Genomic DNA, 17,560 nt, shown 5'->3' on the forward strand with positions numbered 1-17,560 from the left:
ATTTGACACACAATGTTAACAACAGCAAACACACAGGAGCAACAGGCAGACGCACGGGAGCTGTTTCTCTAAAGGTTACAGGGCGGGCCGTCCGCACGTCCAGCAGGTGACACGGAGCTTGCTCTGCAGAGGGACAGCAGGGCCATCCGGACCCCAGGGATGTGCCTGGTGAGTGGGTTAGACATCAGAAGTGCCTTTCTGAGAACACTCATGGTACAGCATCACCCATCACACCGATAAAGTGATATGCTCAGTACTCCCTAACATTAATAAAATAGTGTAAAAATATATTGCATATATATATATATATATAAATTTGTTTCCCTCTCTTGAAAAAAAAACTTAGTACAAACTAGTAGTATATTATCCCTTTCAAGTTTCTTTAAGTTGTGCAAGTTTCCTTTGTTGTTTGGCTTGGTTTAGTTTTTTAAGAGGTCTAAAGGAAGAGACAGTTAACTTAAGCATCTCGGAATGCCTGTCCTGACTCCCCGTCACATACCCAAGAATGAAAGCCACACTCCAAACCACCTGAGTTCACCGGAGTGTTCAGTAGTAAGTCGGTAAAGGAAAGGTATCGAGTGCAGTGTTTGAAGGACATTCTAGCCTATGGATAGCTTCACAGTACAGCTGTATTGCTGCCATTCTAGTGGGCAGGTGACAGCGGGATCCCTACGGCATGTGTGCAGGATGGGGAGCGGCCAGTTCATGTATGACTGCAGGAGGAAGGGAGCCAGACAAGCAGGCATGATTCCCTGTGAAGGGACAGACGGTGAGTCCTAGAGTGCCCATGCCATGGTGTCCGTCCCCTGCTCCCCTCTCCAGTCCTGGTGCCAAAGCAGCTGCAGACAATATGTAAACACATGGTTGTGGCTATGTGCCAATACAACTTTATTCACAAAACAGGCAGCTGGGGGCTGGGATGTCATGCAGCGGCCCGTGCTCGCCTTCAAGTGCACTGCCCTGGGTTCCATCCCCAGTTCCAAAAAAAGACTTTAAAAAAAGCCCAAATAACAAATCAGGCAGCTGTAGCAGCCCAGGGCCACGGCAGGGTGGGGCTGGCCTCTGCCCAGGCTGCCCAAGGCCTGCCTGCCCGTCACTACTAGGCCCAGGCAGGGCAGCGGATGGCAGAGGAGGGGCAGGGAACACCCAGGTGCCTTCGCAGAGCTCACCTTCAGCTGCTGCAGTTCTCATCTGCCCCAAACTAAGAACAAGATGCAGGGGTGTAAAAAACTCCAGTATAAATCTGTTTCTTTTGCTATAACACTTTAAACATGTAACTTGAACTTTGATTTTGGTAAGCTCTTACTGATCACTAACTAGGTGCTCATCCTATAGCATTAGACTGAAATAAATAAGTATTCTGCTAGGATCAGTGTTCTCAAGCACTCTCCTACCCTCCTGATAGTATCTTATGACACTGTCAGTGTCCTCCTACCTGACCACCTTCCCTGTCTCCTGGGTGTCACCTGACAGACGTGTCCCTGTGTCTTGGGTTGCATGCTGTGCAGTTTCTTTTATTCACAGGTAGACATTTAATTCTATTTAACCATGGTTAGTAGAAGCTAAATGCATTGCATAAAACATGCAACAAAGACAAACACCAGTCTGTGAGCTGACCACACCGTGGCGGAGGGAAATGTGCATCCGTTGTGTGCAGAGGTTGGAGTCCAAGCACCGTCCTGTCCTGAGGGCACACACAGGCCAGGACGAGCCCAACAGATGGCTGGCAGTGTGGTGGCGGTGCACTGAGTCCTCACGGGTAATGTTTACTACCCTTCCTTGACAAGTGACATAGACGGGAGGGGCGTTCTCAAAGCTACATTTGAAACTGACCAGAGAAGGATGTGGCCCTTGGCACGGAGTGTCCTAGGAAACCCTTGGGTTCTGTTGGGGACAGGCAGGGGACTTGTCCAATGAGAAGCCAGGGGCTGGGTGGTGGGAGAGCCTAGGGTGTGGAGCTGCCCTTCCAGGAGCCAAGGGTACGGGGCTAGGATGGGGAGGACCACCACAGCAAACAACTTGACTTTCAGTCACAAAGCCCAAAGACTTTTGGATGGTGCTGACTGTTGTGACGTTGCCATCTGAAGTGAAGATCCGTTTCGCATCGAGGAGCTCACCTTGAGGGCCTGAGATGGTGCTGGACCTGTGGGCCCGCCACTCTGCCCTGCTCCCTCTGGTTCTGGTGAGTGGCACTGTGAGGCGTGGACCATGCGGACGAGATGGCTGGTCTGAGGGGACCTTCTCCTGCAGGGTCCGGTGGTGCCCAGGATGGCACTGTGCTGTCTCCTTTGCTCGAGGCAGTGCCCTGGTGTGCTCCAGGCTGGCCTGCCTCGGTTTGGTGCTCATTGCCCTCCAGTGATCACCGGAAGATGGTGCTCACAGAAGATGGTGTTCTGCATCCTCAGACCAGAGTCCCGGAGGCAGCCGTACCTGCTGCATGGGCTGGAGACCCGTGGATGCTCCCTGGCCAGGGCACTTACCCAGGGCCTGGGTCCTTTGGGTTCATGTCTGTTCTCAGTGACTCGGCCAGGATGTGGTGATGGGGCTGTTCACAGGCAGAAGGACAAAAAACTGGCCATGGCAGTGCCAGCTATATGGTAGCTTGTGGGGACGAGGGGTACCAGAATGGGCAGGAGCCTAGAAGGTGTGGGATGCCCAGTCCTGGGATGGCTGCGGCCCGTTGGCTGTCTGTGGAGCAGGCTCTGGGCAGACAGTCACTGGCGCTCTACACATTCAGTTTTTGAGTGTTGTGTCATCACTGCCTCCAGTTTCACACCACAATCCAGCCTGGGAGGGCGAGGGCACCGAGTGAGGGCTGGGCACCCTGCCTGCCGAGCCCAGTGAGATGCCGCACTAGGGCATCTCAAAGCCTGAGGGCCGAGGCTCCCGTGTGGACCAGGGCCTTGGCAGAGCCCTTGACCTCCAGTGTCTGTCAGCCAGGAGCTGCGGCCAAGGCCCCTACTGTGTGCCAGTGGTGGCCTTCCAGGGTAGTCTCCCCAGCTTGGGGAGCTGGTGGCATTGAGGAAGGGGTTTTGCTGGCTGCTTCTGCTGTGGGCTGGGCCTTGAGTCCAAGAGAGCCATGCCTGGCCTGAACAGCCATCTGCCCTGGACAGAGCTAGTCAGCAGCCATTTCCTGAAGCTGCCCGGGCTCTCCAGGACCACACAGCCCAGCAGGTCACACATGAGGCTGAGGCTGTGTTTGTGCAGACGAACAGTTGCTGTGGGGTCCTGTGACGGTGGGCGGCACACGCCTCTTGGCTCCTCGGGCCGTGCAGGTATGACTCAGGATAGGCTGCTGGGTGGCACCTTGTGGTATGGCTGCTTAGGCTTCTGCCCTGGCCCCTCTGTGCTCTGCTGCCCACGGAGGAGGCAAAGCTCCAGCCAACGCTGCTGGCCTAGCTTGGGGAGGTTAGGGAAGCCAGTTACAGGGGAGGGCTTGAGAGCTGCAGACGCTGCTCCAGTGAAGGAAGCCTCTGAGTGTGCACAGCAGCATGGCCACAGGCAGGAGAGGTCGGGGGGGGGGGGGGGTCTGGGCCCCGCCGGCACTGGCGACGGCATGAGCAGCCAGGCATGGCAGCCTCGCTCCGGGCTCTCCCTGTACTGCAACCACCTCCTGCCACTTCTTAGGGGAGCCAGCAAAGCTCCTGCCACACCCCCCACCACCCCCCCGGGAGGGGCCTTTCACAGTCCTCCCCCGGCCTTTCGCCTCACCCACCCCCACAGGGCTGCCAGGTGGCTTCTGCCATGCCCCTGCTGGGGAGAGCAGGGCGTGCTGTGGTGCCCTGGGTTAGTTCCCCAGCTCCCGTTGCCTGTGAGGCCCCTGGAAGGCACCTGCTCACCAGAAGGTCAGCCTGGCCTGTGGCGGGGCTGCTCCATGCCCCTGCCAGCTCCCAAAGCCCCTCTGCCTGCAGGTCAGGCATCAAGGTGGTGCAATCCTGGAAGAAAATTTGCAAAGGCTCCACTTCCAGGCTCTGGATGAGGCAGGCCTGTTAGGAAGGGTCAGCGGATCGAAGACCAAGCCCTGGTCTGAAAGAAAAGTCCCCAGCAGGTGGTGGCCTGGGCACCCCACCCCACCCGCCCAAGGAGGCCCTGTGAGTCCTGCCAAGTGGCAAAGGAATGTGACGAAGTGGGATGGGTGCCAGTTCTGAGCGCCGCGGTGCAAGGCCAGGGCCAGCTACTTGCCACCCTGCACCTTCTGGTCATAGGTGCCTGCATGCTTGTAGCCAGGCACGTAGCCCGACTCGTCCACCAGGTCCACGCGGCCAGCTTTGCCCTTGCCCTTTCCCGACTGGTCGAAGCGCTCCTTGTGTGAGCCTGTGAACTTGGTAGTATCTGTGAGCCGCGACACAGTAGGCGAGGACACAGCTTTCTGCAAGGGGAGAGAGCGCTGAGTGAGCGGCATGGAGCCAGGAGAGGGTGCCACCTGGCCGAGGAGGGCTTCAGACACAGGTCCGCTTACCTGGCCCATTCTCCAAATCCTAGCATCAAGCAGTGTGCCCAGCTGCCCAGCCTGAGGGTGGCCTCCCAAGCCGGGGTGAGGATGCCCACCCCTCAGGCCCAGCCCATCCATCGCACCTCCAGGCCTGCAGCCAGCCAGCCCCGCAGCCCCAGCCGCTCACCGTGACGCCGGAGATGACGGGCGAGCGGCCCTCTATGAGCCTGTGCACCTCGCGCACCGCCTCCTCGCCGCTCTTGTCCTTGAATCTCTTCTTGGCCAGCTCCTCGAGTGCCTCCTGGAACTGCTCAAAGGTGATGGTCCGGCAAGACTTCCCTCTGTGGGGACAGGCCTGGTGAGCCTCGGGGTAGAAGGCCACCAGACAGCCAGGCCCAGCGCAGTCTGCCCAGCTGTGCTGCAAGGTGACGCCGCAGGCCACGGCCACCAGCGGCCAGCAACTGCAGACCGTCTGGAGACAGCCTCAGGGAAGCACGTCCTTCATGAACCACCAGACTCCAGGGCAGCTCTGTCTGATCTAAGACCAACATTGTGACCTCCACTCCAGGAATCGGGGCAAACCAGGCAGAGGTACCTCTTCTCTGGTGGCCACAGCAGCCTGGCATCCAGCGGCCCAGAAAGGAGCCCGTAGGTGCTGGGGTGGAGCCAAGGGCATGGCCAAATTAGGAGGCTGCCTCCCCACACCCTTGCCCCCAGGCTCCTCCAGGACCCTCTCTGCTACCCTGCATTGACCACCCCATGGACAGGCGGCCAGCCTGAGTGCAGCCAACCAGCCGGAGTGGCCTGGGCAGGGCCTGCCACACACACCTGGCCACCACCGTGAGCCACACACACCCACGGCTTTCACAAAATCCTACCCCTGAGGTCATTCTGGCAACTTCAAAAGTATTCTGAAGTCTTTGTCTTTTAGGTTTTACTTAAAAACTTTCAACTGTAATAGGATCTGCCCCAACTAATCCAAATGAGTGAGGATGACAGGACGAGGCTCAGATCTGCATGGATCCTCCACGACAGGGGAGCCCAGGGAAATGGCCAGAGAAAGGCCGCCACCAAGTGCCAAGCATCAGAGCCCTGCATGTGCAGGACTCGAGATGACCGGCCTGGTCAGCCCAGCTAGGACAGGCGTGGTGGTGCACACTTGTAATTCCAGTACTCGGGAGGCCGAGACAGGAGGTTCAAAGTTAGCCTTGGCAACTTACCAAGACTCTCAGCAACTAGCGAGACTGTTCCCAAATAAAAAATAAAACAAGGCAGGAGGTGTAGCCTGGAAGTAGACTGCCTCTAGGTTCAATCCCTAGTACTGAAAAAAACAAAACAAAACAAAACAAAACAAAAAAAAATAGCTAGGGTTGTAGAGAAGTGCAGGAGTGGAGGCTCTAGCCAGCCAAGGTGTGTGACAAGAAGGGAGCTGGAAGACCAGCAGCACACGACTCCAAGCCACCTGGAAAGTTCCAGGGATGGTACTGAGGAGGGCCCAGATACAGGTGACGGCAGCCCGAGCCCAGCAGCAGCCCCAGGACTGCGGCCAGCTGGTCTTCAGCAAGGTGCGAGGCAAGCCATGGCAAGAGGGTCCTGTCCACAAGCACCAGGACAACTGATCCCCACAAACGCCCCAGAGCCCTCGGATCTGCCTTGCACCACAGGTAGAGTTAGAAGTGTCCTAACCACGCAGCCTTGGCAAACTTCTAGAGAGCTGCTTAGGAAAACTTGTGTGACTCCAAGCTGGGCAGAGGTTCTTAGAAGTCACACCAAAATGCTAACTAAAGCAATGGAGGAGTTGGATAGTTGTATTCTTCAGAAGACACCTTGAAGAAAAGGAAGAGGAGCCACAGACGGGTAGGATGTATTTGCAAAACACAGACCTGAAAAGAGTCTTGGAGCTGAATGTGCACACAACTCCTTACACTCAACAATAAGAAAAGAATTCAGTGTTTAAAAACGGGGCCACGTGAAGACGCATGGATGGCAGCGAGCTGTGCAGAGGCTGCCGTGTGGTCCTCACAGCAGACCCGCAGGTGGCTAAGACCATCAGCCCAGCAATGGCCGTGCTGAGCACATGCTGCCTCAGCCGCGCTGCACTCCCTGGCAGGGGCGCCAGACACAGACACTCAGTGTCCTGAAGGTGAGCGCCGCCCAGGGCCCCTTTCTGGGTTCTTACTCAAGAGAATGGCCATCTGGGCCTCGCATAAGCCTGAATGTCGATGTGGTCACAGTTGACTCGCACGAGCCATGTGTCCTTCCGCAGCCTCATCACGGACACCACTCAGCAACCTGAGGTCAAAGCAGTCACACCCAGGACATGGTGGACCTCAAGTGCCTGGGCAGCCAGACAGCCACCACTGGTGGTTCCCAGCTGGCCCTGCGCTGGACCCCGAAGGCCGACCCTGTGAGACATGGGAGGAGCTGGGCCAGAGGGAAGACATCCTGGGAAGCTCCTGGGTTTTGTGACCAGGCCCCTCGGTCTGTGTTGGTGAACTGTGTGTGCGCCAACACATTCTGGAATGCCTGATGGGCCAAGGGCTCTGTGGGTGCAGTGTGGGGTAGATTTTCACACTCAAGCTCAGCCCCATGACGTCCTTGCAGCTCAGTGGTGCCTGGAGCCAACAGCCATGTCCTGTTCCCCTTGCTGGTCCTAGGGTGTTGCTCCGGGGACCCTTAGGGCCTGTTTGTCCTGGGCGTCAAAGGCGTTCTTGTCTCCTGATCACGGCCCTGCCAGGCTGACATGTGGATGCCAGGCCTGCAGCCAGCCTGGCTGCCCGCCGCTGGAGCACACAGCCCCCTCGGGGCAGCCTCCGTGCCAGGCACCACCAGCGTGAGTCATGCAGGGGGTGGGGGTGGCTACACCAGGAGCCCCATCCGTCTGTGTCCCCACGCGTCTCCCTGTGCTGTGAAAAGAGGAGCCCCAGGCCTGGCCCCTAAGCTCACGGGGAGCCATCCCTAGGGGATACGGTGCTTGTCTGGAGCAGTCCCCAGTGAGTCTAGAATGACCGTGCCTGTCTCTCCCAGAGCCTTGTCCCACCCTAGGGCTCTCGACACAGCAGGTCTGCCCTAGAGAGCCCTGGGAACTGGAGGCGTCCCTGCCCTTGCCCCCTAGGCCGGGGCTTGGCCCAGGAGGCTACTCTGCCCCAAAGCCAACCCAGCGAGATGTCTCTGCTCACACAGCATGCTCTACACCTGGGTTTGCCTCCCCGCCTCAGGGTTTTAGGCTCCTGGGGTATTGGAGCCAGCACAAGTCATGAGAACAGAGATCTGGGCCTCCGGGGCCCATGTCTCAAAGGCTGTGCCTCCTGACCCCTGGGCTCACGCAGAGCCCCCAGCCCTTACCTTTGCTGCCTCTCTGCAGGCCTGGATGATCAGAGAGAACTTGGGGGTCACAGAGCACTGCTGGCTTCTGGCCCATAGAAGCCGAGGCCTGAGAGGGGTCTCCCCAGAGGGCGGGCTCACCAGCCAGATGCCAGCATGGGCGGAAAGCTGGGGCTGCTGAGGGAGAGCCGCCCCTGTGCTGGTGTGGCTCAGGCTGGGGAGCAGCTCCAGGAGGGGCCCCAGGCAGTGGGGCTCCTGGACAAGGCCTGCCTGTTGGACTGTGGCCAGTCTCATGGGGAGCTGTTCTGGAGGCTTCTGTGTTCAAGGGAGGCCCAGTGGTCCGTGCCCACTGACTGCCCCTGCCTCCCCCAGTAGCCAGCCTTAGGGGCACCAAAGACAGTGGTGGCTTGAGTGGGGGATTCTGGCCTGGGTGGCAGCTTCTGGGACCCCGTAATTTTCTGCCCACCCCAGGTGGTTGCCCAGCCAGAGAAGCAGGGAGCACCCTAGGGTGGGCAAGGAGACCTCCGCCTGTGTGGCCACCTGTGAGTGCTCCTCGCTGATCTCAGGTCCTGACAAGAGGCTGACCAAGGACCCTGCCATGCCCCGCTGTGCTCCCAGGCCCCACAGAGCACAGGAATGCGCCCCAGGAGTCACCAGCCAGCCTGGAGGGAACCTGAAGCCCGAACATCACTTCCCTCTGAATAAGAATGCACCATCCTCAAGGTTTCTCCTGGTTTCTGGTCTTCACGGGGATGGTCAACCTTCTCTGGGAGGCCCTGGGCTCACTGTCTGGCCCTCTCCAACCACTGGCCTGGGGGAGGGGGCATGGGACAGACAGGTGCACCTGAGGTCATTCAAACACTGGAGGTCTGGGGAAGGTCATCCTCTACCACGGCCTGCATGCACTGTCCAGCCAGGCCCACAGAAGGGTGGGCAGGTGAGGAGCAGGACACCGATGCTGTCACCAGACTCTCTGAAGACCAGAGGACCACCAGCCAGAGATGCTCTCGGCGACCCGTCCAGCACCCACTGGAGGAAGGACTCCCGGGTTCCCTGTGCAGAGCCATGAGTGGCCACCAGAGGGCTGTGCAGACTTGGGACTCGACCATAGGGCTGGGGCAGGAAAGGCCCACACTTCAAGGGACTTGTGGCAGTGGCAGCCCCTCTGGGACCCCGGGCTCTGGGTGCCAGAGGCAAGCAAGGCCTGTTAGGGCAGAAAAGATGCTGCCCCCAGGGTCCTGGCTGGGCCTCAGTCCTGGTCACCTGGGTTTTCTCGACCCCAACTGCCCCCAGACACACTTTGGCCAGGGCTCTTTAGGCATGGGTCCTGCTCTCGGGAGCGGGAGGGCTGTGCCAGCCCCAGAGCAGCTTCCAGCTATCTACAGGCTTCAGGTTGTGGCTGCAGCTGCGCGGAGCCCCTGTCCACACTGCGGCCTGACAAACCTACAGTACGGTGGGTGCTGGCCATGCTTCCCTCTAGCTAGGTCCAGAGGACAGTCTGGTCACTGCCCGGGTGCCCCATGCAAAGCCACCACCCAGATCCCTGCACAGGTGTGGGCAGGAGAGGCAAACATGCTCTGAGGCACCCACCCAGCCAGTGGCTGGGGAGCTGGAGGCCGCCGCTCCTCCTGGCCCTCCGCCTGGCCTCCCAACCTGGCGCTGCGTAGGCAGAGTCAGAGAGAACACAGCCCAACCCCGCATCTCCCACATGCCCTGCCTCACGCAGACACACAGGTGTCCACACACGCACACTGCTGGGTCCCCTCGCGTCCCGCTGGGCCCTGCCCGAGGACCCACTAACTGCAGGAGCCTGGCGGTCCTGAGCAGGAAAGGAGTCGGAGTTAACAGTAGGCTTCAATAAAACTTGGTAGAGAGCAGCAAGAAATTTGTTTAAAACTTAACACATGGTAACATCAAAACAAACAAGCGCTGCCATGGTGACAAGGCCCTAAACAAAGGCTTGCAGATACCCCAGCTGGCGCCACGCCTGCGGAGCCATGGCAACCTGCCCCGAAAACAGAAATAGTTGGACTTTTTCTCTTCTAACCCTGTTGGGAGTCAGCGACTTCCTGGTGGTGCCTAAATGATCTCCTCGCTGTCCCCAGGCTCTCAAGGGATGTGAAGGACTGTTGACCAAGCCCCTGGGGAGACCATGGACGCCCACTCCTTAAAATGCAAAATATAGCCACCCCCTTCCCCAGAAATCAAAAGGAAACCCCAGGGGATCTCTCCACCACAAGTTCTCCAAGCCTTCCTGCAGGACCCCAAGACCCTGTCTTGGGCCACCATTACTATATGACCCTGTACAGGCTGCTGCCCCCTCTCCTTCCCCAGGATGGGGTATACCTTAAGTTCTGTTCCTGCAGCCTTCAGAGGTGAGGGACCCTCCCCAGAATAGGGGCCTCCTGGGTAGGGCTCAGGAGCTGCTGGAGTCAGCTCCAGGAAGGGAGACCCCAGTGTCCTGGGGTCTGAGCTGCAGGCAGACAGGGAGGCCAGAACCCAGGGCCTCCTCTTAGGCCAGGCTCCTCCACAGCTGCCCAGCTGGACACTGCCCAGGGCACCCTGGCTCCTGGGACCATGTCAGGGCCTTGGTCCCTTTGGGCTAGGGCTGCGGCAGCCAGGTCCCCAGACATGGGCCTCTGAGGTAGAAACACCCCCAGCGGCCTGGACTCTGCAGCAAGGGCTGGGCCATGCCCTAGGGCGAGGGGTCAAGCCTCAGTCTGCAAGGTCCTAGCAGACTGATTTCCCTTGTCTTCTGGGAATGGACGCAGACCGCCAAGTGATCCCTTTAAGGGCTGGCTCATAGGACCAGTGCCTCCCGTGAACAGGAAGGACGCACGTCCCTTAGCACAGCCCTGTCTTCCAAATAAACTGACCACACTGGCTTCTGCTAGGCGGGTATGAGAACACATGTTCCACCTGTGTATGCATGTGGGCACACACTTGTGCGTGTATACAGCTTTCTGCAGAAGGCCCCGAGGACTGGCTAGCCTCTGGACAGGCTGTCTCTTCCTGCCTGCCAGCCGGCCCTTCTAGAAGCTTCCTTGTGAGCACCTCTGGGCCTCTGACCCTGGTGCTACTCTGAATATCCTGGACATGCTGGGCCTGCCAAGGCCACGAGAGAGCACGAGGGAGGAGGACACTGCAGAGAGCAGAGTATGAGGCTTCCCGGCCTGTCCCGAGACCCTGCGTACCGCAGCCCACTGCTGGAGCAGCTCCGGGGCCTGGGCGGGCTCAAGTGGGGGCTGCAAAGGGCACCCACGAGCACAAGAAGAGAACGGAGCCAGCCATAGAGGTGCTCACCTGGGATCCCAGTACGTGGGGGGTTGAGACAGGAGGATGGATACAAAGGGCTGGAGGTGGAATGTCCCTGGGTTCAATCCCCAGTACCACAAACAGGAGAGGGGGAGGGGCGCGACGCAGGGGCTCGCAGCCAGGCGGTGGGTGGCCCTGCGCATCCACACTGGCAGCAGTGAGCTCCGCGGGGCATCTGCTTCCCCAGCCGTTTCCCTCTCTGTGAGGATGTCCACTGAGCGGGGCCAGAGTTCTGGCACAGGACGAGGGCAGTGTCTATGCCAGAGGCTCCGGTTCCCGGTCACCCGGCACAACCCAGGCCAGTGCCCTTGCTCACAGCCTGCCGGTCCCCGCCTAGGACCATCTGCTCAAACCCACACGCAGGGCCACTGCTACAAGGGGGCATACATTTCCCAGAGGGGAACACGGGGCTGCGTCCACAACAGGCCCGGGTGCTTCAGGGGCCCCCGTAAGCCGGGGAAGGCTCCCCTCAGCCAAGGCTCATGGGTGGGACCTGCCCTGGGACAGGCACTGGTCGCCTGGGTGAAGTCCTGAGGGCTCAGCCAGTGAGCACCCCAGAAGACAGCTGCGGGGGCCTCGGCCACCGCTCCCAGAGACGCAGCCGCGGAGGGCGGAGCTCTGCCTGCCCAGGCTGTCCCACTCATGCCCGTAACTGCCGGCTAACCTGGGTGCAGGGCCCACCGCAGGGCTCCGGGCCCTCGGGAGGGGGCTGGCCCGGAGACGCTGCCTGGTGCTGCTCCGCGGCACTTACTTGATCTTGCTGAAGACGATGTCCACGTCGGTGACGGTCACGTTCTTCCCGTCGATCACGTGGCAGTCCTTGCACAGCTTGGACCAGTTCTTGCCGTGCATCTCCTTCCCGGTGGCCCGCGTGTCCCCGTGCACAGCAAACTTCCGGAAGGCTTCCTCCAGGGCGCTGAGCTCCAGGGCCGCCGCTGCCCCCTCGCTGGCGCCCTCCGACTCCAGCGACAGCCTCTTGGCCACCCTGTCCTTTGCAGGGTCCCCCGGGGACTTGGGGGGTGTCCTGTTGGCGGCTTTGGCAGGCTTGGTCTTGTCAGCCATGTTGCTGGGGAGGGGGAGAAAACAGGAGTCACTGTGGTTCTCCTTGGCCCAAGCTGTGTCCCCACTGGCGCTGAGATGATAGGGAGCCTTGCCTGAGGCTAGGACCCCTGGGCATTACTGCCAGGAGAATGCGCCAGCGCAGCCGCTGGACCTGGCATCAGGACCACAGGGCTCTGGACCAAGGAGGCTAATGGTCTAACCTGCAACTGCCACCCCTGCCCCCTGCTGGGCCACGATGGCCACCCTTGGGCAGGACCTGGATGGTCACACAGCAGCACTCCCACCCTCAGGCGGGACCTCCTGACCAGGCACCATGCCCAGTGGGGTGGAGGTCCTGGGGACATCCAGGGACCCAGAGCACGTGGTTTCCACGGGCCCCAGGAGAGGCACCTGTGTGCTGGGGCTGCACCAACAGCACCAGTCTGGACTTTATGTGCACCGACCCCAAAGCTAGCAGGTGTCCCTGTGGGGCCAGGACACCAACGGGCACACCCCACAGCAGGTCCAAGAACGCAGGGCCACACAAATGGCGCGGAGGGTCAGCCCTGTGGTCACCCCTGGCCCGAGGAACAGTGGCAACAGGCTGGTCAGCACTTCCAGGGAACTGAGTGCTCAGCTCCACGGGAAGAAAGGCCCTCCTCGACACTGGGTCCCTAGGAGGGTCAGCACCCTGTTGGCCTCAGGCCTCCAAAATCCAGAGACCCTGGTGTGGCCAGAGGGCCACCCAGTCACAGAGACGGTGCTTCCAGGCCAGACCCCAGCAGACTGCCTTGGCCCCGGACTGAGAAAAATATGACTTCTCTGAGGGGCCTCTTCCTGGAGGTGCCAGATCACCCCAAAATAAAGGGCTTCCCGAGAACCGAACGGGAACAGCAAGGACAGAGGTGGAGCTGGGGCCTCACAGAGCACGACCCAGATGTGAAGCCAGGGCTCCCCAGCATCCCCATAGGTGCCAGCCCTGAGCTCAGCCACGCAGGCCAGGAGGCAAAATGTGGAGCCGACTCAGCAGGATGGCAGGCCTGCCCTCGGGGCGCAGGTAGAGTGTGGACAGCCTCAGGCAGTCAGAGGGGCAGAGGAGAAATTGAAGCAGGCCAGAGTCTGAGCAGAAGAGAAGCCTCCGCAGACTTCGGCCAGCATGGGGAGAGGGGACAGGGTGCGGAGGGGCCCGGGCTGGAAGGGCAGGAAGACTCGATGATGCAGGGTTAGCTTTGACTAGTTTGCTCCGAGGATCTGGGACGCCCATCCACTGCGGCAAGGGGGCCGAGCTCAGCCCAGGACCTCCGCACACTTCCTGGGGATCCCTAGTGGCAGCGGTGTTGCTGGGGGCAAGGCACTGGGGCCTGGGAAGGAGCTCTGCAGGATCTAGGGCTGAAAGACAGCAGAGCACTTGGAGCCATAGCGACAGCAAGGAGCTGGGTATCCCTGGACCTGCCCTAACCGCGGGCCCGGGACCCCCTCGGCCTCTGCACCCTGGCAGACATGTCCTGGGGCAGACAGGCTCCAGGCAGCCGGGCCTGATGCTGAGGGCTGCAGGAAGGATGGGCTGGAGCCCGTGCTCAGAAGGCGTTGGTGACGGGCAGACTGCCACACAAACAGCAAGGCCGGGAACACACCAGGATCTGCCTCAAGTTCCTTGTTTTCTGTTATTCTGAACATGTATTACCTGACAGATACATCGTTGTAAAGGTTTTTATTTTAAAAGCAAATAAAATAAAGTGCCTACACGTGGCTGTATGAAGACCCCACAGTTACTGCTTGTTCTTACTGGAATAGGGAAGTGTCCAGACCAGCCAGGGCCAGCCTCTCCCTCTGATGCCCTGCCCTGCTCATGCGGCGGGTGGCCCGGCTGTAGCTTCTTCCCTGCCCATCATCTCCAAGGCCGATCTGAGCCCAGGGGCAGCCACACCCTTCCTGGTGCACACCGAACACTCCTCCATCAGAGAAGTAGGTCATTTAGAAGAGGCTCCAAGGATGCAGGCTGCTGACCCACCAGCACAGTGATAGAGATGGCTCTCAGGTGTGCCAGGCACCCAGGTGTGTGTCCTGCACTCCAGTGTGCCTTATACCCCCCCGGTGTGTGCCCTGCACCCCAAGTGTGTGCCTAGCACCCCAGGTACGTGCCTTATATCCCCAGGTGTGCTTCTCATACCCCAGGAGTATGCCTGATACCCCAAGTGTGTGCCTGATACCCCAACTATTTTTCCTGCAACTCTGAATTCCAGATGTGTACCCAGAACCCTCAGGTGTGTGTTCATACCCCATGTGAGCGTCCTGTACCCCTGGTGTGTTTCCTATACCCGGGTGTGTTTCCTATACCCTTGGGTGTGCCTGCCCCTTAGGTATGTACCCTTTATCCAGGCATATCCTACACCCAAGTGTGTCTGCACCCTAGGTGTGTCTGTACCCAGGCTTGTGCCCTGTGCCCCAGATATGCCCTACACCCAGGTGTGTGTCCTGCCCCCAGGTGTGCCTCCTGCGCCCCACTGTTGGTTTGCAGCTCCTGAGGCCCCCCAAACAGGAGGGAGGTGCTCCGATCTTGCCCTGCCCTCTTCAACAGAGCCAGCCTACATACAACAGACAGCCCTTCCTGTGCCCTGTATGTTGGCCACCCCTTGGAAGCAAACTCTGAGACAGTGAGTAGAGATGTCCGGCCTCAGGCCCAGGCCAAGGCTGGTGGAAGCTGAGCACGTCTGTCTCCCCTGCGCCTCCCCTGGGGCGGCAGGAATATGGGAACTGGAAACTTATCTGCAGCTCAGGGACAGACTGTGTTACCACATTTGCATCTCCAGAGGGCAAGGGAGGCTGGCAGGTGGAATTACAGACCTCCCAGCGGGAGGAAGCCCAGGAGCAGCTACCAGTGCACCAAACCTCCTGTAGAACCCAGGGACTCTCCTCCATCCAGGCAGGTTCTCACCTAATACCCCCAGGCCTCTGGCACACCCAAGGTCCTCTCACACACCCTGGCCTCTGGCCATACCCCAAGGGCCAGCCCTGTTCCAAACAGGCCCCACAGCAAATCTTTTGGGCCCTATTAGTTCAGAATAAAGCATGCCTAAAGAAAGGGGGGTAGAGGACACATCCCTGCAGGCCAGACCCCACTGGCACGGCCTTCCAGGAGGACTGGGAGTCAGTGTATGTGAGGAGCTTTCTACAGGCAAGGCCACCTGTATGTGACATGATGGAGCGCCCATAACTAGGACCAGGAGTCTGTGAGCGGGGCAGGTGTCTGACACCATGACCAGGAGTCTGTGAGCGGGGCAGGTGTCTGACACCATGACCAGGTGTCTGTGAGCACAGCAGGTGCCTGACACCATGACCAGGTGTCTGTAACTAGGACCAGGTGTCTATTGGGCAAGTGCCTGTAACCCTGACCAGGTGTCTATAACTAGGTGTCTATAACCAAGAGTCTGTTAGTGGGGCAGGTGTCTGTGACCCTGACCAGGTGTCTGTGAGTGCAGCAGGTGCCTGACACCAAGACCAGGTGTCTGTAACTAGGACCAGGAGTCTGTGAGTAAATCAGGTGACCGGGTGTCTCTTACCAGGAGCAGATGTCTGTGAGGGGGGGAGGTGTCTGTAGCCACACCCACTATTCCCATCCCCTGTTCCAATGGGTCCCTCACACGCCCCACCTGCAGCTTCCTGCCCAGACCTGGAGGGGCAGTATGGGGCCCTGGCCCTGCTGTGGCTACATGCCCACCACCTTTCCCAGGGCTGGGAGACGCTCAGAGCTGACCCTGGCCTGCTCTTTCTGGGAGTCGTTGCCTTCCTGTTCAGGGACCCCTGTGTGATACTGAACTGGACCAGCCAGGCTCTCCAATATCCCACCCACCACGGGCTCTGTGGGAACCCCCTTGTGAGGGGCATCTCAGCCAGTATGCACACTTAAGTGGCCCCACACAGCCACACGCAGCTCCTGGCAGCTCACAATGAGAATCTGCCCTGGCAAAGAAGTCCACCCTGCAACGACTGGTCCTAGCATGAACCCCAAATGCAAACCAGGTTTTGCAAAAGAGCCAGGCTTGGGACGGCAGGCTGGCGCACTGGCACCCTGACCCAGACCTTCTGAAAGGTTGTGTTGGCAGGAGCCCTGCAGGTCTCTCCCTGGCAGGGGCCAGCACCTGTGTGGCAGGAGACACAGGGCTTGTGGTGGCTCGGAGACCACAGGCCTAAGAGGGTGCTGCAGGCATCTGCACTGTGGCCTGACCCTGACGTTCCTCGGCTGTGCTGACTGACTCAGGACATGCCTGGGCTCCTTCATCTAGCTCTCCCTCCAAGGACAAAGGACACCCCTCACAGTGCTGGAGCCTGGCAGCTGTGCTCAGCAGGACTGGGTGTCTGCTGCCCGCCCTGCAGGTGGGAAGGGCTTTGGGAGTGTGGGTTTCATGAGAGGGAGGGTCCTCGGAGACACAGGCAAGTGGACCCTGCTGGCGGCCCGCCACCCCAGGCAGATGACCCAGCCTAGCAGGCCTTCTGGGGCAGGTGCATTGAGGCTAGGACCCTCGAATCTTTACCAGGGACGGCGCTCTCCACCCAGGCCTGAAGCAGAGCATCCGCCAGCCCCTGTGAAGCCCCTAGACCCTCTCTGGGTCCACTGGGCCTGGGCAGGGGTGCTGTGTGGATGGTTGTTCCTATGCCAGGAGCGTCCATGCCTACCATGACCAGCAGCAAGGTCCTGCTGAGATGTACCCCGGAGGCTGTAGCCTGGGGAGGCACTGGGCCCCAAAGGCTCTGAACAGCGAGGAGGACAGAGGCGCTCCCAGTCCTCCACAGCATCCCCGACAGGAGCCCAAGGGCCAGGAATCCAAGAACGTGCATCTGGAACACTTCTACCATCTCCACTTCAGCCTGGCCAGGACGCTGATAGGGCAGGGAGAGGTAGGCAGGAAGGAAACAGCCACACATAGATCTGAAGCACAGTGCCGCAGAGCCCACGGAGCTGCCAGCCAGTGTGGCATGACCACCAGCTGCCAGCCGTTCCAGCTGCAGAGGCCCACCAGCTCCAAAGACCACAGCTACCTAAAGCTCGACAGAAAAGCTGCTCTCAGAGTAAGGAGGACCAGCGGCGTCCACTCAGACCTGACTCCCTCCCCTTCCCAATCCAGCAAACCAGAGGCCCTCCGCCTGCCCACGGCAGAACCTGGCTATGAAATGCCCCTGCTCATCACGGCCCCAGACAGGGCCCACCCCAGGACAGAGGTGGTCCAGAGCCTGCCCCACGGCGCCCGCTGCCCCACCTCGTGCTCTGCCCCATGACAGCCGGCTCTGCCCCACGCTGCCTGCTGCCCCACGCCGACGGCACTCCAAGTCCACGGAGCAGTGGCTTGTTTGTCAGCACAGCCACCCGCCTGCCCTCCACAGGCACTTGACGTGAGTGGTGCTTGTCTTGAGTCTTGAGGAGGTCCCCGTCCCAGGCAGGGAGAGCTCCGC

At 59.9% G+C, this 17,560-nt stretch overlaps 1 protein-coding gene across 1 annotated transcript; it reads right to left on the reverse strand.

Annotated features, from left to right (window-relative positions):
- Nucleotides 1-4,174: 4,174 nt before the first annotated feature.
- Nucleotides 4,175-12,133, reverse strand: TPPP (tubulin polymerization promoting protein; the record flags this gene model as incomplete). Its single annotated transcript, XM_080712238.1, has 3 exons — nucleotides 4,175-4,369; nucleotides 4,620-4,773; nucleotides 11,823-12,133. The coding sequence occupies 3 exons, from the start codon at nucleotides 12,131-12,133 to the stop codon at nucleotides 4,175-4,177; spliced, it is 660 nt and encodes a 219-aa protein (XP_080568364.1).
- Between the last annotated feature and the right edge of the window lie 5,427 nt (nucleotides 12,134-17,560).

This window comes from Muscardinus avellanarius (assembly GCF_963383645.1).
Source record: "Muscardinus avellanarius genome assembly, chromosome: 1".
NCBI classification, from domain to species: domain Eukaryota; kingdom Metazoa; phylum Chordata; class Mammalia; order Rodentia; family Gliridae; genus Muscardinus; species Muscardinus avellanarius.